This window comes from Nerophis lumbriciformis, linkage group LG15, assembly GCF_033978685.3.
Source record: "Nerophis lumbriciformis linkage group LG15, RoL_Nlum_v2.1, whole genome shotgun sequence".
Classification (NCBI taxonomy): domain Eukaryota; kingdom Metazoa; phylum Chordata; class Actinopteri; order Syngnathiformes; family Syngnathidae; genus Nerophis; species Nerophis lumbriciformis.
The window spans coordinates 29,037,900-29,059,249 of NC_084562.2; the positions used below are offsets into that span (position 1 = coordinate 29,037,900).

The 21,350-nt window shown below is 36.9% G+C and overlaps 1 protein-coding gene across 1 annotated transcript in view; it reads left to right on the plus strand.

The window, feature by feature from the left end:
- Nucleotides 1–5,295: 5,295 nt before the first annotated feature.
- The window catches only part of LOC133615813 (uncharacterized), an 89,210-nt gene continuing 73,155 nt past the window's right edge, over nucleotides 5,296–21,350 (plus strand). The window contains exons 1-2 of the mRNA XM_061974622.2: nucleotides 5,296–5,483; nucleotides 18,032–18,391. Coding sequence (XP_061830606.1) covers nucleotides 5,366–5,483; nucleotides 18,032–18,391 — 478 coding nt within the window. The 5' untranslated portion in view covers nucleotides 5,296–5,365. The remainder of the gene's footprint in view (nucleotides 5,484–18,031; nucleotides 18,392–21,350) is intronic.

Consider the following 21,350-nt stretch of genomic DNA (forward strand, 5'->3'; position numbering starts at 1 on the left):
TGAACGGTGCCTCGCCACAAGTAGTGTCAAATTAGTCCCTCGGTGCAATTCCCGTACAGAGTGCTATTTGTGCGCCTTTATTGTGAAAATCGTCTGCAGGAAAAATGTGTATTTGATAGCTTGATGCCAGCCCTGCGGCGTTCTGTTACGCTGTGTGTAAATATACGTACGTACTAGAGATGCGCGGATAGCAGAGGTGGGACCAAGTCATTGTTTTGCAAGTCACAAGTACCGTATTTTCCGCACTATAAGGCGCACCTAAAAACCACACATTTTCTCAAAAGCTGACAGTGCGCCTTATAACCCGGTGCGCTTTATTACGATTCATTTTCATAAAGTTTCGATCTCGCAACTTCGGTAAACAGCCGCCATCTTTTTTCCCGGTAGAACAGGAAGCGCTTCTTCTTCTACGCAAGCAACCGCCAAGGAAAGCACCCGCCCCCATAGAACAGGAAGCGCTTCTTCTTCTACTGTAAGCAACCACCCGCCCCCGGAAGAAGAAGAAAAAACGCGCGGATATCACCGTACGTTTCATTTCCTGTTTACATCTGTAAAGACCACAAAATGGCTCCTACTAAGCGACAAGGATCCGGTTCATAAAAAGACGCAATCTCTCCATCCGCACACGGATTACTACCGTATTTCACAGCAACTGATATTCCTGTGAACCGCACTGTGGATACAACGGGAGCACGTACGGTGAATATTCGCACCACAGGGAATGAGAAGTCATCCTTCACTGTGGTTCTAGCTTGCCATGCTAACTTCCACCCATGGTGATATTCAAAAGGAAGACCTTGCCAAAAGAGACCTTTCCAGCCGGCGTCATCATAAAAGCTAACTCGAAGGGATGGATGGATGAAGAAAAGATGAGCGAGTGGTTAAGGGAAGTTTACGCGAAGAGGCCGGGTGGCTTTTTTCACACAGCTCCGAAGGCGAACACACCTTCACTAAGACGGGCAGACAGCGCCGGACGACATACGCCAACATTTGCCAGTGGATCGTAAATGCCTGGGCAGATATTTCGGTCACAACTGTGGTCCGAGCTTTCCGGAAGGCAGGATTCACAGAACAACAGCGACACTGACTCCGATGACTTCGACGAGACGGAACCGGCCATTTTGGATACCACGCTTGCGCAACTTTTCAATTCGGACACCGAAGACGAAGAATTCGAAGGATTTACGAATGAAGAATAACTTCAGAAGGTGAGCGCTATGTTTATTTTGTGTGTTGTGACATTAACGTTCGAGCAACATTATGTTGCTATTGCTCTACACCATTTTGAATTTTACTATGTTTGTGATTGCACATTTGCGTACATTTTGGGACAGAGTTGTTAGAACGCTGGTTTTCAATATATTATTAAAGTTTGACTGAACTATCTGACTGTTTTTTTGACATTCCCTTTAGCGCAGCGTAGGCGCGGCTTATAATCCGGGGCGGCTTATTGGTGGACAAAGTTATGAAATATGTAATTCATTGAAGGTGCGGCTAATAATCCGGTGCGCCTTATAGTGCGGAAAATACGGTAAGTCTCAAGTCTTTGCCCTCAAGTCCGAGTCAAGACAGGCAAGCCCCGAGTCAAGTCCAAAGTCAAGACTGGAAAGTCTCAAGTCAAGTCCTAAGTCCTGCATTTTGAGTTTCGAGTCCTTTCAAGTCCTTTTAACCACAGACTAATATATTAACACAGATTGTGTATGCTTTTCAAACGCTGTATTTATTTATTAAAACAAGTGCATTTTAAATTGCAGGAAAGAAAATTGTGCTGACATTGCACTTTATAATCAATCAATCAATCAATCAATCTTTATTTATATAGCCCTAAATCACAAGTGTCTCAAAGGGCTGCACAAGCCACAACGACATCCTCGGTATAGCCCACATAAGGGCAAGGAAAAACTCACCCCAGTGGGACGTCGATGTGAATGACTATGAGAAACCTTGGAGAGGACCGCATATGTGGGTAACCCCCCACCCTCTAGGGAGACCGAATGCAATGGATGTCGAGTGGGTCTGACATAATATTGTGAGAGTCCAGTCCATAGTGGATCCAGCATAACAGTAAGAGTCCAGTCCACAGTGGGGTCAGCAGGAAACCATCCCGAGCGGAGACGGGTCAGCAGCGCAGAGATGTTCCCAACCGATATACAGGCGAGCGGTCCACCCCGGGTCCCGACCCCGGACAGCCAGCACCCCATCCATGGCCACCGGATCTGTGTGTCTTCCCCTCCACAAGGGATAGGGGGGAGCAGAGGAGAAAAGAAAAGAAACGGCAGATCAACTGGTCTAAAAAAGGGGGGCTATTCAAAGGCTAGAGTATACAAATGAGTTTTAAGATGGGACTTAAATGTTTCTACTGAGGTAGCATCTCTAACTGTTACCGGGAGGGCATTCCATAGTACTGGAGCCCCAATAGAAAACGCTCTACAGCCCGCAGACTTTTTTTGGGGCTCTGGGAATCACTAATAAGCCGGAGTTCTTTGAACGCAGATTTCTTGCCGGGACATATGGTACAATACAATCGGTAAGATAGGCTGGAGCTAGACCGTGTAGTATTTTATACGTAAGTAGTAAAACCTTAAAGTCGCATCTTAGGTGCACAGGAAGCCAGTGCAGGTGAGCCAGTATAGGTATATATATATGTATATAAAGGTGTATATACAGTATAGGCGTAATATGATCAAACTTTCTTGTTCTTGTCAAAAGTCTAGCAGCTGCATTTTGTACCAACTGTAATCTTTTAATGCTAGACATAGGGAGACCCGAAAATAATACGTTACAGTAATCGAGACGAGACGTAACGAACGCATGAATAATGATCTCGGCGTCGCTAGTGGACAAAATGGAACGAATTTTAGCGATATTACGGAGATGAAAGAAGGCCGTTTTAGTAACACTCTTAATGTGTGACTCAAAGGAGAGAGTTGGGTGGAAGATAATACCCAGATTCTTTACTGAGTCGCTTTGTGTAATTGTTTGGTTGTCAAATGTTAAGGTGGTATTATCAAATAAATGTCGGTGTTTAGCAGGACCGATAATCAGCATTTCCGTTTTCTTAGTGTTGAGTTGCAAGAAGTTAGCGGACATCCATTGTTTAATTTCATTAAGACACGCCTCCAGCTGACTACAATCCGGCGTGTTGGTCAGCTTTAGGGGCATGTAGAGTTGTAATAATAGCACTATTAACCAGTCATTTTAAACATGAACTCATTCCTTTACAGAACAAACACATTGAAAAACAAAGTGCAAATGTACTTATTTGTACAAAAGTGTTAACATTGAAAAAACATGACATATACGTGAACATAACAAAAAAGTTGTACTTTTTATATGTCAGGGCCCTATGCTGCATTGCATCTGCAAAAGACCAAATTAGCCAAGAGTCTGTCAGTCATTTGTGCACGATGGGGGCGTAGTATGATGCCACCATGGCTGAAAACTCGCTCCACTGGAGCACTGGAGGCAGGCACTGCCAAGACTCTCATGGCCACTCGGAACAGTGAAGGAAGAGTCTTCATGTTCAATGCCCAGAACAAAAGGGGGAGAGAGTTGTTTTGGGTTGGTGCACTACTTGTAAGTGTATCTTGTGTTTTTTATGTTGATTTAATTAAAAAAAGAAAAAATATATATATATTTCTTGTGCGGCCCGATACCAATCGATCCACGGACCAGTACCGGGCCGCGGCCCGGTGGTTGGGGACCACTGAGGTAAACAACCAACAGTATGTCAGAAAGCTAGCTAAAACCGTACACATATTCATAATATAGTATACATTTTAACTGACCTTTATTTGACTATTTTTGTCTTTTTTTAGGTGTCTAAAATACGCGGTGCTGCTGACCGCCGTCTAACGTTACGTGTGATATATTGACTAACGTAACCCCGCTTAAAAAAAAATCACTGAACAAAAAGTATGAATAAGGTAGTGAACTGCAACAGATTCCCGTGTTTGCAATAACGTTATAACGTTAGCAGTGAGTTTACAGCCTCACTGATTTAACTACACAGCAAATAAAAGTCACGTTACTTAGCCAATAAACGTTATCTTACATTCAAAACTTACCGTTCTTTGTGCAACTTCAAATGCCGGACGAAGTTGGAAGTTGTTGCCTCTCCATCAGTCATTTTGGAACCGCATGTGTTGCATACTGCAAACCGTTTTGTGTTGACCACCTCGTCATTTTTATACCCAAACGAAATTATTTTAGGTATCATTTTTTGTTCACTGGCGTGTGGTTTGGACATGTCTTCTTCCTTGGTTGTCCTGCAATTTGATTGGATGAATGCTGTGTGATGAAAACAAAGTAGATGTAATTTGATTGGCTGTTGTACTGAGAGCACACCAGCTGACACACGCAACGCTGATAGACAAGTACACAATGAAAAATACGGAGCGCTCCCGAATAACTTTTTCATCTTTGGGTTTCGGGGAAAGTAGCAAGTCATGTCAAGTCATGTCAATTCAAAAGGCTCAAGTCCAAGTGAAGTCACAAGTCATTGATGTTAAAGTCTAAGTCCAGTTGCAAGTCTTTTTACATTTTGTCAAGTCGAGTCTAAAGTCATCAAATTCATGACTCGAGTCTGACTCGAGTCCAAGTCATGTGACTCGAGTCCACACCTCTGCTGTATTGCACCTCAAATGTTATATAAGCAATCATCTGGGGAAAATACCGCCATTCTGATTAATGACCACTAGAGGGCAGTGTCTCCCAATCCAATCCACTTTATTTATATAGCACATTTAAACAACACAAATGTTTCCAAAGTGCTGCACAACAATATTAAAAACAATATTCAAATATTATCCTTAGTTCCACCGATGACTGAATGAAAACAAAAAATAAATGAATATAAAAACAATTTAAAAAAAAATAGTGTCAAATTGACGCCATCATTCCCATAGCAATACACTATTTGTGTGCTCTAATTGTGAAAATACACAGTAAGAAATATGTACATTTGTTGGTGAAAGTACAATTGTTGTGTTCTTATTGTGAAATACCCCGGTATTCTCACAATGTTCCGTCTGCACACTGGAGTACAATCGTTAATCTCTTGTTGTGAAAATCCCTTGAAGGAAGAGTGTAAATGTGCGAGCTTTATGCTAACCCGCAGTGTACGGTTATAGTACCCCCGTGGTACAATTGTTATACTCTTATTGTGAAAATCCCTTGAAGGAAAAGTGTAAATGTGCGAGCTTGATGCTACCCCGCTATGTAACGGCAAGTACGCCGTGGTACAATCGTTCATCTCTTATTGTGAAAATCCCTTGCAGGAAGAGTGTAAATGTGGCCAGCTTGACGCGGTGTACCGCTATGTAGCAGCAAGTACTCCGTGGAGTAAAACAAGAACGATTAAAGGATGAAACGAAAGCGAAAGGACCGTAAAAACTTCCATTTGGATGAAAAAGGACTCGACTCCAGCGAGTGGAAAATGTTTTGGATGGGAAAGTGGTGGATGTTAATCCTTGTTTTGGCCGGTGAGTGACCATGAAGAACAGGTTCTCAAAGTCTCTTGAAGTCCAACTTTGATTCGATTCATCATTTTTGAGCACGAATCGTCTCAAAGTGTCTTGATTAGATTTAGTCAGGAAAGAAGGAAAACAGTGGAAATATGTCGCTAAAAAACTGGCCTTCATGACTTTAATACTCTTATTTTGTAGACTTCGATGGTTTCCTGGTTGCTACACAAACTGATTGTTGTCATTATTGTACTCAAAATATGTGTAGAATTAAACAATACTATGTTTTGTTACCACAATTTACACTTTATACATAGTGTGTACTTTATACGTATTAATACTACGCAGGTACAAGACATAATAAGTAAGTACAGTAATATTACATCAGCCCACACACATCTATTAAAGTATGTTGTAGTAAAGTGATAAAAGATTTGTTTGATCCAACATCAAAGTCTTTCTCTTTGTTACTGAAGAAGTTTTCTTTTATATATATATATATATATATATATATATATATATATATATATATATATATATATATATATATATATATATATATATATATATATATATATGTATGTGTGGGGGAAAAAATCACAAGACTATTTCATCTCTACAGGCCTGTTTCATGAGGGGGGGTTCCCTCAATCATCAGGAGATTTTAATGGGAGCATTCGCATACCATGGTTTATATAGGGCACAGAGTGGGTGGGTACAGGCTGGCGTAGGGGCGTGGTGATTGGCTCATGTGTTACCTAGGAGGTGTTTCCGTCTGTGGCGGCATGCTGTTACAATTTCGCTGCGCTTGTTGAGGGATGACAGGTCTGGGCGGTAAATAATAAACAGTTTCTCTTTCAAGCATAGGTTGCATCTTTTATTACCACTATTGTAAGGTGTGCTGGATGCAAGAATTTGCCATGTTATTGAATATTCAACATTATTGTCTTTGAGGTCCCAAATGTGTTTGCTGAGTTCTGTGGTATTCCGCAGGTTTTGGTTCCTGAAAGAAGCCTTGTGATTGTTCCATCTGGTTTTGAATTCACCCTCGGTTAATCCTACATATGTGTCGGATGTGTTAATGTCCTTGCGTATTACCTTAGATTGGTAGACAACTGATGTTTGTAAGCACCCCCCGTTGAGGGGGCAATCAGGTTTCTTTCGACAGTTACATCCTTTGTTGGTATTGGAGTCGCTCTGTCTGGGGGTCGACGGCTCATTTGCAATTGTTTTGTTGTGGTTTGAGATGATTTGTCGTATATTGTTCATGCAGCTGTAGCTCAATTTAATGTTGTTCTTGTTGAATACTTTTCTTAGGGTGTTGTCTTTGGGAAAGTGTTTGTCAATCAGATTGAGGAATTTGTGTCCAATGTTCGTTGAGACGTTTTTGCTGTATGGGGGGTTGTACCAGATGATGTCGTTTCGTTTTCTGTTCTTTTTCGGTTGGTTTCCTGGCGTGGGTTCATAGGTGAGGGTGAAATTGTATCCGCTTTCTTCAAGGGCTTTTTGGTACGGGGGGGTTGCTTGGTCAAATTCAGCTTTGCTAGATGACAGCATCGGTAGGTATTCTCTTCGTGGTGGTGGGTGGGTGGTTGCTGTCATGGTGCACGTATTGGTGTGTTGTGTTGGGTTTCGTGAATGGTTGGTAGCTGTTATTTCTCAGGTTGAAAGTGACGACAAGGAAAAGAATACCTACCGGAATTAATAAAAGGCTATCGATGCTGTCATCTAGCAAAGCTGAATTCGACCAAGCAACCCCCCCGTACCAAAAAGCCCTTGATGAAAGCGGATACAATTTCACCCTCACCTATGAACCCACGCCAGGAAACCAACCGAAAAAGAACAGAAAACGAAACGACATCATCTGGTACAACCCCCCATACAGCAAAAACGTCTCAACTAACATTGGACACAAATTCCTCACTCTGATTGACAAACACTTCCCCAAAGACAACACCCTAAGAAAAGTATTCAACAAGAACAACATTAAATTGAGCTACAGCTGTATGAACAATATACGACAAATCATCTCAAACCACAACAAAACAATTGCAAATGAGCCGTCGACCCCCAGACAGAGCGACTCCAAAACCAACAAAGGATGTAACTGTCGAAAGAAACCTGATTGCCCTCTCAACGGGGGGTGCTTACAAACATCAGTTGTCTACCAATCTAAGGTAACACGCAAGGACATTAACACATCCGACACATATGTAGGATTAACCGAGGGAGAGTTTAAAACCAGATGGAACAATCACAAGGCTTCTTTCAGGAACCAAAACCTGCGGAATACCACAGAACTCAGCAAACACATTTGGGACCTCAAAGACAATAATGTTGAATATTCAATAACATGGCAAATTCTTGCATCCAGCACACCTTACAATAGTGGTAATAAAAGATGCAACCTATGCTTGAAAGAGAAACTGTTTATTATTTACCGTCCAGACCTGTCATCCCTCAACAAGCGCAGCGAAATGGTATCAGCATGCCGCCACAGACGGAAACACCTCCTAGGTAACACATGAGCCAATCACCACGCCCCTAGGCCAGCCTGTAATCACCCACTCTGTGCCCTATATAATCCATGGTATGTGAATGCTCCCATTAAAATCTCCTGATGATTGAGGGAACCCCCCCCCCCTCATGAAACAGGCCTGTAGAGATGAAATAGTCTTGTGATTTTTTTTCCACACATACATATATATATATATATATATATATATATATATATATATATATATATATATATATATATATATATATATATATATATATATATTAGAGATGCGCGGATAGGCAATTATTTCATCCGCAACCGCATCAGAAAGTCGTCAACCATCCGCCATCCACCCGATGTAACATTTGATCAGAACCGCACCCGCCCGCCATCCGCCCGCACCCGCCCGTTGTTATATATCTAATATAGACGATGCAAGGCATTAGTGAGGTTATAAAGCTTTTGCCTGTTAAAGAAAGGAGACTGATCCAATGCAGCACAGACATTCGCGTGCCACGCTGTCACGACCCAGACGCACACCAGTGCGCAATCATATGGGAGCCGCGCTGAGCGCACCTCCAAGCGCGTCTCGCTGCCGGCGACGGCCGGGTATATGGGCCCGACGCTCCAGCGCCATCCATTTTCAGGGCTAGTTGATTCGGCAGGTGGGTTGTTACACACTCCTTAGCGGGTTCCGACTTCCATGGCCACCGTCCTGCTGTCTATATCAACCAGGGTGAGCCCCACCCCTTTCGTGAGCGCACTGCGCGCGGAGTGACCCCTGTTACGCGCCCCCGGCAACAGGGGTGGCGGGCAGGTAAGCTGGGCGGGCGGAGCGCGCGGAGTGACCCCTGTTACGAGCCCCCGGCCACGGGGGTGGCGGGCAGGTAAGCTGTTTACCTGCTGCGCGTGACGCCGGCCGCGGCGAAGGCGGACGAGGCGGGGTGTCGGTGCGGTGGGCGCGGTGGTGACCCTGGACGTGCGTCGGGCCCTTCTCGCGGATCGCCTCAGCTACGGCTCCCGGTGGGGCCCTCTCGGGGGAAGGGGCCTCGGGCCTTGTGTTAGATGTAAATATAAACGGAATACAATGATTTGCAAATCCTTTTCAAGCCATATTCAGTTGAATATGCTACAAAGACAACATATTTGATGTTCAAACTCATAAACTTGATTTTTTTATTTTTTTGCAAATAATCATTAAGTTTAAAGGATATCACCACATGGGCTCAGGAACACTTCAGAAACCCACTGTCAGTAACTACAGTTGGTCGCTACATCTGTAAGTGCGAGTTAAAACTCTCCTATGCCGTCGGCTTCGCTGGGCCTGAGCTCATCTAAGATGGACTGATACAAAAAAATTTTTACCTTGAAAATCATTTTTTTACCTTGAAAATCATGTTTTAACTTAAAACATTTTTTTTTAATATTTAAAGTTTTTTTTAAGTTTTTTTTTATTTTTGTACAAATTTTAAAAATTTTACAAAATTGTTTAATTTTTTTAAATTTTTTTTAATTTTTCTTAAGTTTTTTAAATATTTTTAACTTTTTTTTAACTTTTTAACTATTTTTAACTTTTTTTAACTTTAAAATTTTTTTTTTACCCTAACCCTAATCTTAACCCTAACCCTAATCTTAACCCTAACCCTAACCCTAACCCCTAACCCTAACTCTAACCCTAAAATCATGTTTTAATTTAAAACATTTTTTTTAAATTTTTTTTTCATTTTTGTAAAAATTTTAATTAAAAAAAAATTTTTTTTTAAAAATGAAATTTTTAAAAAAAAATTTAAATATTTTTTAAATTTTTTTGTATTTTTAACTTTTTTTAACTTTTTTAACTTTATTTTAACTTTTTTTTAACTTTTTTTTAACTTTTTTTTAACTTTTTTTTAACTTTTTTTTAACTTTTTTTTAACTTTTTTTTAACTTTTTTAAAACTTTTTTTAAACTTTTTTTTTACTTTTAAACTTTTTTTTAACTTTTAAAAAAAAAAAACCTAAAACCCTAACCCTAACCCTAACCCTAATCTTAACCCTAACCCTAACCCTAACCCCTAACCCTAACCCTAACCCTAAAAAAAATTTTAATTGTTAAAATTGTTTAAAAAAATTAAAAACATTTAAAATTGTTTTAAATTGTTTTAAATTGTTTTAAATTGTTTTAAATTGTTTTAAAAAATTTTAAAAAAAATAGAAAAAAAGTTTAAAAAATTTTACAAATAAAAAAAAATAAAAAAAATAAAAAACATTTTTTTTAAATTAAAAAAATTAAAAACATTTTTTTAAAATTAAAAAAATTTGAAAATAATTTTTTACCTTGAAAAAAAAATGTTACCTTGAAAATTTTTTTGTACCTTGAAAATCATTTTTTACCTTGAAAAAAAAAATTTACCTTGAAAATGTTTTTGTACCTGAAAATCATTTTTTACCTTGAAAAAAAAATTTTACCTGGAAAAATTTTTTTTACCTTGAACATTTTTTTGTACCTTGAAAATCATTTTTTACCTTGAAAAAAAAAATTTACCTTGAAAATTTTTTTTTACCTTGAAAATCATTTTTTACCTTGAAAATCATGTTTTAACTTAAAACATTTTTTTTTAATTTTTTAATTTTTTAAAAGTTTTTTAAAGTTTTTTTTAATTTTTGTAAAAAATTTAAATTTTTTGAAATTTTTTAATTTAAAAAAAAAAAAAAAAAAAATTTTAGATATTTTTTTAATTTTTTAAATATTTTTAACTTTTTTTAACTTTTTTTTAAACTTTTTTAACTTTTTTTTACTTTTTTTTAACTTTTTTTAACTTTAAAAAAAAATGTTTACCCATATATATATATATATATATATATATATATATATATATATATATATATATATACATACAAACCCCGTTTCCATATGAGTTGGGAAATTGTGTTAGATGTAAATATAAACGGAATACAATGATTTGCAAATCATTTTCAAGCCATATTCAGTTGAATATGCTACAAAGACAACATATTTGATGTTCAAACTCATTAACTTTATTTTTTTTTGCAAATAATCATTAACTTTAGAATTTGATGGCAGCAACACGTGACAAAGGTGGCAATAAATACTGATAAAGTTGAGGAATGCTCATCAAAGACTTATTTGGAACATCCCACAGGTGAACAGGCTAATTGGGAACAGGTGGGTGCCATGATTGGGTATAAAAGTAGATTCCATGAAATGCTCAGTCATTCACAAACAAGGATGGGGCGAGGGTCACCACTTTGTCTACAAATGCGTGAGCAAATTGTTGAACAGTTTAAGAAAAACCTTTCTCAACCAGCTATTGCAAGGAATTTAGGGATCTACGGTCCATAATATCATCAAAGGGTTCAGAGAATGTGGAGAAATCACTGCACGTAAGCAGCTAAGCCCGTGACCTTCCATCCCTCAGGCTGTACTGCATCAACAAGCGACATCAGTGTGTAAAGGATATCACCACATGGGCTCAGGAACACTTCAGAAACCCACTGTCAGTAACTACAGTTGGTCGCTACATCTGTAAGTGCGAGTTAAAACTCTCCTATGCAAGGCGGAAACCGTTTATCAACAACACCCAGAAACGCCGTCGGCTTCGCTGGGCCTGAGCTCATCTAAGATGGACTGATACAAATTTTTTTTTACCTTGAAAATCATTTTTTACCTTGAAAATCATGTTTTAACTTAAAACATTTTTTTTTTAATTTTTTAAGTTTTTTTAAGTTTTTTTAAGTTTTTTTTTATTTTTGTAAAAATTTTAAAAATTTTACAAAATTGTTTAAAAAAAATTATTATTTTTTTTTTTTTTTTAAGTTTTTTAAATATTTTTAACTTTTTTTAACTTTTTAACTTTTTTTAACTTTTAAAAAAATTTTTTACCCTAACCCTAACCCTAACCCCTAACCCTAACCCCTAACCCTAACCCTAACCCTAAAATCATGTTTTAATTTAAAACATTTTTTTTTTATTTTTAAATTTTTTTTTATTTTTTTAAAGTTTTTTTTCATTTTTGTAAAAATTGTAATTATTTTAAATTTTTTTTTAAAAAATTAAATTTTTAAATTTTTTTTAAAATATTTTTTTTTTTAATTAATTTTTTTAACTTTTTTTTAACTTTTTTAACTTTTTTTTAACTTTTTTTAACTTTTTTTAAACTTTTTTTAACCTTTTTTTTTTTTTAATTTACCCTAACCCTAACCCTAACCCTAATCTTAACCCTAACTCTAACCCTAACCCCTAACCCTAACCCTAACCCTAAAAAAAATGTTAATTGTTAAAATTGTTTAAAAAAATTAAAAACATTTAAAATTGTTTTAAATTGTTTTAAATTGTTTTAAATTGTTTTAAATTGTTTTAAATTGTTTTAAATTGTTTTAAAAAATTTAAAAAAAATAGAAAAAAAGTTTAAAAAATTTTACAAATTAAAAAAAATAAAAAAAAATAAAAACATTTTTTAAAAATTAAAACAATTTGAAAATCATTTTTTTACCTTGAAAAAAAAAATTTTACCTGAAAAAAAAATTTTTACCTTGAAAATTTTTTTGTACCTTGAAAATCATTTTTTACCTTGAAAAAAAATGTTTACCTTGAAAATTTTTCTTTACCTTGAAAATCATTTTTTACCTTGAAAATCATGTTTTAACTTAAAACATTTTTTTTAAATTTTTTAAATCTTTTAATTTTTTTAAAGTTTTTAAAGTTTTTTTTAATTTTTGTAAAAAATTTAAATTTTTTTGAAATTTTTTAATTTTTTAAAAAAATTTAAAAAAAAAATTAAATATTTTTTAATTTTTTAAATATTTTTAACTTTTTTTAAACTTTTTATAAACTTTTTTAACTTTTTTTAAAACTTTTTTTTTAACTTTTTTTAACTTTAAAAAAAAATGTTTACCCATATATATATATATATATATATATACTGTATATATACTGTATATATATATATATATATATATATGTATATATATATATATATATATATATATATATATATACATACAAACCCTGTTTCCATATGAGTTGGGAAATTGTGTTAGATGTAAATATAAACGGAATACAATGATTTGCAAATCATTTTCAAGCCATATTCAGTTGAATATGCTACAAAGACAACATATTTGATGTTCAAACTCATTAACTTTATTTTTTTTTGCAAATAATCATTAACTTTAGAATTTGATGGCAGCAACACGTGACAAAGGTGGCAATAAATACTGATAAAGTTGAGGAATGCTCATCAAAGACTTATTTGGAACATCCCACAGGTGTGCAGGCTAATTGGGAACAGGTGGGTGCCATGATTGGGTATAAAAGTAGATTCCATGAAATGCTCAGTCATTCACAAACAAGGATGGGGCGAGGGTCACCACTTTGTCTACAAATGCGTGAGCAAATTGTTGAACAGTTTAAGAAAAACCTTTCTCAACCAGCTATTGCAAGGAATTTAGGGATCTACGGTCCATAATATCATCAAAGGGTTCAGAGAATCTGGAGAAATCACTGCACGTAAGCAGCTAAGCCCGTGACCTTCCATCCCTCAGGCTGTACTGCATCAACAAGCGACATCAGTGTGTAAAGGATATCACCACATGGGCTCAGGAACACTTCAGAAACCCACTGTCAGTAACTACAGTTGGTCGCTACATCTGTAAGTGTGAGTTAAAACTCTCCTATGCAAGGCGGAAACCGTTTATCAACAACACCCAGAAACGCCGTCGGCTTCGCTGGGCCTGAGCTCATCTAAGATGGACTGATACAAATTTTTTTTTACCTTGAAAATAATTTTTTACCTTGAAAATCATGTTTTAACTTAAAACATTTTTTTTAAATTTTTTAAGTTTTTTTAAGTTTTTTTTTTATTTTTGTAAAAATTTTACAAAATTGTTTAATTTTTTTTAATTTTTTTTTATTTTTTTTAAGTTTTTTAAATATTTTTAACTTTTTTTAACTTTTTAACTTTTTTGAACTTTTTAAAAAATGTTTTACCCTAACCCTAACCCTAATCTTAACCCTAACCCTAACCCCTAACCCTAACCCCTAACCCTAACCCTAACCCTAAAATCATGTTTTAATTTAAAACATTTTTTTTTAATTTTGTAATTTTTTTTAATTTTTTTAAAGTTTTTTTTCATTTTTGTAAAAAAAATTTTTTTTTTTTAAATTTTTAAAAAAAATTAAATTTTTAAATAATTTTTTTAATATTTTTTTAAAAATTTTATATTTTTAACTTTTTAACTTTTTAAACTTTTTTTAAACTTTTTTTAAACTTTTTTTTAACTTTTTTTAACTTTTAAAAAAATGTTTTACCCTAACCCTAACCCTAATCTTAACTCTAACCCTAACCCCTAACCCTAACCCTAACCCTAAAAAAAATGTTAATTGTTAATTGCTAACTTTTCATGCTAGCCGTCACATGTTGACATGCTAACATTACAATGCTAATGGTTATTTTTTTGCTTGCAATTTAGCACATTTGATGCATTTTGACCAAATTGTTGATTTTGTTGCCTTAAAAATATGCTAGTTGTCCCCCTGTTAGCATGGAAATGTTAGCATTTTATGTTAGCATTTCAGCTAACACTTTTTAGACTAATAATCATGGATTCCGTGACTTGACGCCATCTTAGAAGTCTGCTAGCTGTTCCACCGTCAGCATGCTAACTTTGCATGCTAGCCGTCACATGTTGACATGCTAACATTACAATGCTAATGGTTATTTTTTTGCTTGCAATTTAGCACATTTGATGCATTTTGACCAAATTGTTGATTTTGTTGCCTTAAAAATATACTAGTTGTTCCCCTGTTAGCATGGAAATGTTCGCATTTTATGTTAGCATTTCAGCTAACACTTTTTAGACTAATAATAGACTAATAATCATGGATTCCGTGACTTGACGCCATCTTAGAAGTCTGCTAGCTGTTCCACCGTCAGCATGCTAACTTTGCATGCTAGCCGTCACATGTTGACATGCTAACATTACAATGCTAATGGTTATTTTTTTGCTTGCAATTTAGCACATTTGATGCATTTTGACCAAATTGTTGATTTTGTTGCCTTAAAAAAATACTAGTTGTTCCCCTGTTAGCATGGAAATGTTCGCATTTTATGTTAGCATTTCAGCTAACACTTTTTAGACTAATAATCATGGATTCCGTGACTTGACGCCATCTTAGAAGTCTGCTAGCTGTTCCATCGTCAGCATGCTAACTTTGCATGCTAGCCGCCACATGTTGACATGCTAACATAACAATGCTAATGGTTATTTTTTTGCTTGCAATTTAGCACATTTGATGCATTTTGACCAAATTGTTGATTTTGTTGCCTTAAAAGTACGCTAGTTGTTCCCCTGTTAGCATGGAAATGTTAGCATTTTATGTTAGCATTTCAGCTAACACTTTTTAGTCTAATAATCATGGATTCCGTGACTTGACGCCATCTTAGAAGTCTGCTAGCTGTTCCACCGTCAGCATGCTAACTTTGCATGCTAGCCGTCACATGTTGACATGCTAACATTACAATGCTAATGGTTATTTTTTTGCTTGCAATTTAGCACATTTGATGCATTTTGACCAAATTGTTGATTTTGTTGCCTTAAAAATATACTAGTTGTTCCCCTGTTAGCATGGAAATGTTCGCATTTTATGTTAGCATTTCAGCTAACACTTTTTAGACTAATAATAGACTAATAATCATGGATTCCGTGACTTGACGCCATCTTAGAAGTCTGCTAGCTGTTCCGCCGTCAGCATGCTAACTTTGCATGCTAGCCGTCACATGTTGACATGCTAACATTACAATGCTAATGGTTATTTTTTTGCTTGCAATTTAGCACATTTGATGCATTTTGACCAAATTGTTGATTTTGTTGCCTTAAAAATATACTAGTTGTTCCCCTGTTAGCATGGAAATGTTCGCATTTTATGTTAGCATTTCAGCTAACACTTATTAGACTAATAATAGACTAATAATCATGGATTCCGTGACTTGACGCCATCTTAGAAGTCTGCTAGCTGTTCCACCGTCAGCATGCTAACTTTGCATGCTAGCCGTCACATGCTGACATGCTAACATTACAATGCTAATGGTTATTTTCTTGCTTGCAATTTAGCACATTTGATGCATTTTGACCAAATTGTTGATTTCGTTGCCTTAAAAATATGCTAGTTGTCCCCCTGTTAGCATGGAAACGTTAGCATTTTATGTTAGCATTTCAGCTAACACTTTTTAGTCTAATAATCATGGATTCCGTGACTTGAGGCCATCTTAGAAGTCTGCTAGCTGTTCCACCGTCAGCATGCTAACTTTGCATGCTAGCCGTCACATGTTAACATGCTAACATTACAATGCTAATGGTTTTTGTTTTTGCTTGCAATTTAGCACATTTGATGCATTTTGACCAAATTGTTGATTTTGTTGAATTAAAAATATGCTAGTTGTCCCCCTGTTAGCATGGAAACGTTAGCATTTTATGTTAGCATTTCAGCTAACACTTTTTAGTCTAATAATCATGGATTCCGTGACTTGACGCCATCTTAGAAGTCTGCTAGCTGTTCCACCGTCAGCATGCTAACTTTGCATGCTCGCCGTCACATGTTGACATGCTAACATTACAATGCTAATGGTTATTTTTTTGCTTGCAATTTAGCACATTTGATGCATTTTGACCAAATTGTTGATTTTGTTGCCTTAAAAATATGCTAGTTGTTCCCCTGTTAGCATGGAAATGTTAGCATTTTATGTTAGCGTTTCAGCTAACACTTTTTAGACTAATAATCATGGATTCCGTGACTTAACGGCATCTTAGAAGTCTGCTAGCTGTTCCACCGTCAGTATGCTAACTTTGCATGCTAGCCGTCACATGTTGACATGCTAACATTACAATGCTAATGGTTATTTTTTTGCCTGTAATTTAGCACATTTGATGCGTTTTGACCAAATTGTTGATTTTGTTGCCTTAAAAGTTGCTAGTTGTTCCCATGTTAGCATGGAAACGTTAGCATTTTATGTTAGCATTTCCGCTAACACTTTTTAGTCTAATAATCATGGATTCCGTGACTTGACGCCATCTTAGAAGTCTGCTAGCTGTTCCACCGTCAGCATGCTAACTTTGCATGCTAGCCGTCACATGTTGACATGCTAACATAACAATGCTAATGGTTTTTTTTTTTGCTTGCAATTTAGCACATTTGATGCGTTTTGACCAAATTTTTGATTTTGTTGCCTTAAAAATATGCTAGTTGTTCCCCTGTTAGCATGGAAATGTTAGCATTTTATGTTAGCATTTCAGCTAAGACTTTTTAGACTAATAATCATGAATTCCGTGACTTGACGCCATCTGAGAAGTCTGCTAGCTGTTCCACCGTCAGCATGCTAACTTTGCATGCTAGCCGTCACATGTTGACATGCTAACATTATAATGCTAATGGTTATTTTTTTGCTTGCAATTTAGCACATTTGATGCATTTTGACCAAATTGTTGATTTTGTTGCCTTAAAAGTATGCTAGTTGTTCCCCTGTTAGCATGGAAATGTTAGCATTTTATGTTAGCATTTCAGCTAAGACTTTTTAGACTAATAATCATGAATTCCGTGACTTGACGCCATCTGAGAAGTCTGCTAGCTGTTCCACCGTCAGCATGCTAACTTTGCATGCTAGCCGTCACATGTTGACATGCTAACATAACAATGCTAATGGTTATTTTTTTGCTTGCAATTTAGCACATTTGATGCATTTTGACCAAATTGTTGATTTTGTTGCCTTAAAAGTATGCTAGTTGTCCCCTTGCTAGCATGGAAATGTTCGCATTTTATGTTAGCATTTCAGCTAACACTTTTTAGTCTAATAATCATGGATTCCGTGACTTGACGCCATCTTAGAAGTCTGCTAGCTGTTCCACCGTCAGCATGCTAACTTTGTATGTTAGCATTTCAGCTAATGTTGTATATTTTGATGTAAAAGTCATGGATTCTGTCCCTGTGTTGATACTAATACCGGTGTAACTGGAGGACGCCTGCACCAGTCTTGGTAAATCACACGCCCGCTAATTAGTTTCCCCTCCCACAGGTGTCCTCCCGCAGCCTGGCGGCGGCGTGCACGTGTTTGTGCGCGAGCAGAAGAAGTACGCGGTGTTGTTCCAGGTGGCGGTGTTGCCGTGTCAGTACACCAGCGTGTCGGTGCGCACGCCCGTGGTGCAGTGGGTCTACAAGTCGTACTGCCGGGACACCACGCCGGACTCCTTCAGCGTCCAAGGCGGTCCGAGTGGAGGTGTGGGAGGAGGAGGAGGCGGAGTCACGTGGGCAAACGGCGCGACTTACCTGGACTGTGCCGACAGCAGCCGCACCGTCAGAACCGTGGCCTCCCTTCTTGGATCCTCCGTCACGCTGGCAGAGTACTACAAGGACCGAGACATCTCCATCATCAACAGTCAGTTTCTCTTCCGCCCTCTCACTCGTGCAGCACCACGCTCCAACACTCTTATTTACTCGCCATATAAGCCACACCCACTAAATGTTCACCTTGTAGGAGGGTTGTCCCCATGCCAACATTTACTTTTCGATACTTTTCTAAATAAAGGGACCACAAAAAATGTCATTATTGTGTGAATGCTCCAAAGCATTCACACAATAATGACTTAATTTATATTACTATTCTTCTTCTTCTTCTTCTTCTCCAGATTTTGGCGCATTTTACCTTTCACATGTTTCACCTGATTCAAAGTCTTCCAACTTCAAACTGTTCAGCCTGTATGGGAATCGCAGTCTTCACTTGACAAATTCCCCAAAATTCCCAGATATATATGTGTGTGTGTGTGTGTGTGTGTATATATGTGTATATACATACATATATACATTTATATATACATATATATGTATATATATGTATGTGTGGGAAAAAAATCACAAGACTATTTCATCTCTACAGGCCTGTTTCATGAGGGGGGGTACCCTCAATCATCAGGAGATTTTAATGGGAGCATTCGCATACCATGGTTTATATAGGGCACAGAGTGGGTGGGTACAGGCTGGCGTAGGGGCGTGGTGATTGGCTCATGTGTTACCTAGGAGGTGTTTCCGTCTATGGCGGCATGCTGTTACAATTTCGCTGTGCTTGTTGAGGGATGACAGGTCTGGACGGTAAATAATAAACAGTTTCTTATTTACCGTCCAGACCTGTCATCCCTCAACAAGCGCAGCGAAATTGTAACAGCATGCCGCCATAGACGGAAACACCTCCTAGGTAACACAATTTCGCTGCGCTTGTTTAGGGATGACAGGTCTGGACGGTAAATAATAAACAATTTCTTATTTACCGTCCAGACCTGTCATCCCTCAACAAGCGCAGCGAAATTGTAACAGCATGCCGCCATAGACGGAAACACCTCCTAGGTAACACAATTTCGCTGCGCTTGTTGAGGGATGACAGGTCTGGACGGTAAATAATAAACAGTTTCTTATTTTCCGTCCAGACCTGTCATCCCTCAACAAGCGCAGCGAAATTGTAACAGCATGCCGCCATAGACGGAAACACCTCCTAGGTAACACATGAGCCAATCACCACGCCCCTACGCCAGCCTGTACCCACCCACTCTGTGCCCTATATAAACCATGGTATGCGAATGCTCCCATTAAAATCTCCTGATGATTGAGGGTACCCCCCCTCATGAAACAGGCCTGTAGAGATGAAATAGTCTTGTGATTTTTTTCCCTCACATACATATATTGCGCTCTACTACGGTATCGAGCACTATTTTTTGGATAACCTTATTAAGACATATATATGTATATATGTATCAGTGACGTGCGGTGAGGTTGATGGCTGGTGAGGCACTGACTTCATCACAGTCAGATTTACAAACATATGAACCCTAAAGAGTATCTTATTCACCATTTGATTGGCAGCAGTTAACGGGTTATGTTTAAAAGCTCATACCAGCATTCTTCCCTGCTTGGCACTCAGCATCAAGGCTTGGAATTGGGGGTTAAATCACCAAAAATTATTCCTCCCCTCACCTCCCAGGGGGTGATCAAGGGGATGGGTCAAATGCAAAGAACACATTTCATTACACCTAGTGTGTGTGTGACAATCATTGCTACTTTAACTTAACTTTAACTTTACACATACAAACTGTAGCACACAAAAAAGCACATTTAATAAAAAAAACGTTATTATGGTCTTACCTTTACTTATAAATGAAGTCCACAACTAAAGCCCTCACTTCAACTTTCCACGTGCAAGATTGAATCTATTTAAAAAAGTGTAACCGAGGGTTTATAAATGTGGCCTATACTGTATGAAACTACAAAATAACAAACACGGAGGCTCCAGTTTACACCAGGACCACTTTATTTACCTTCTTTCAAAAACCTCCGCAACGTGACATCATTTCCGCTCTTAGCGCCTTCAAAATAAGAGCTCAAGGCATATACTGTATAACAGCGCATAACAGGAACTTAACATCACAAAGAGGAAAGCCCATGAAAATAGGTTACAAAAGTTATTTAATAAGAAGCCAAAAAGTGCAAAAACAATAATGTTCGTGTTGGAGGAGTTGTGAATTAGGTACATCTGCAGTCTGCAGGTGTATCTAATGTTGTGTCCCTGCAGTCATTCACAACTCCTCCAACACCAACATTATTGTTTTTGCACTTTTTGGCTTCTCATGAAATAATTTTTTTAAATAGATTCAATCTTGCACGTGGAAAGTTTAAGTGTGGGCTTTAGTTGATATAACAATTCTACGGCGGGGGTGCAGGAGGCGAGCCTCAGCCAGTGCGTCTTTTGCAGCCGTTTTATGATCGCTCAGCACAAGAAATACGTTACACACATACAGTTGTTGACAAAATACACTGTACATTATATACCTCAGCTAACTAAACTATGGAAATGTATAATATAATTCATATAGCAATACGGTCTCACTGCACAGCAGGCCAGCAGTTAGCCGAGTCCGTCCATGTTGAGGCACTGAGTGACGTGCCTCGACTGGCTGCTGTTCACCGCACCGTCTCTTCTCAGTATTTGAACGGAAAATGTGAAAATTCAGCGATTTTGAATAAAAATACTCTAAAACTGGTGAAGTTAAATGGAAAATAACTTTATAGTATAATCACTGGATACATATAACAATTTGATTTTTTTTTTTTCTTTTTACTTTTTTTTTCTTTCCATGGGGCCTCACCTGCCTCTAGTGACTGCACGTCACTGATATATACATATATATATATATATATATATATATATATATATATATATATATATATATATATATATATATATATATATATATATATATATATATATATATATATATATACATATATATATATATATATATATATATATATATATATATATATATATATATATATATATTAGGGCTGGG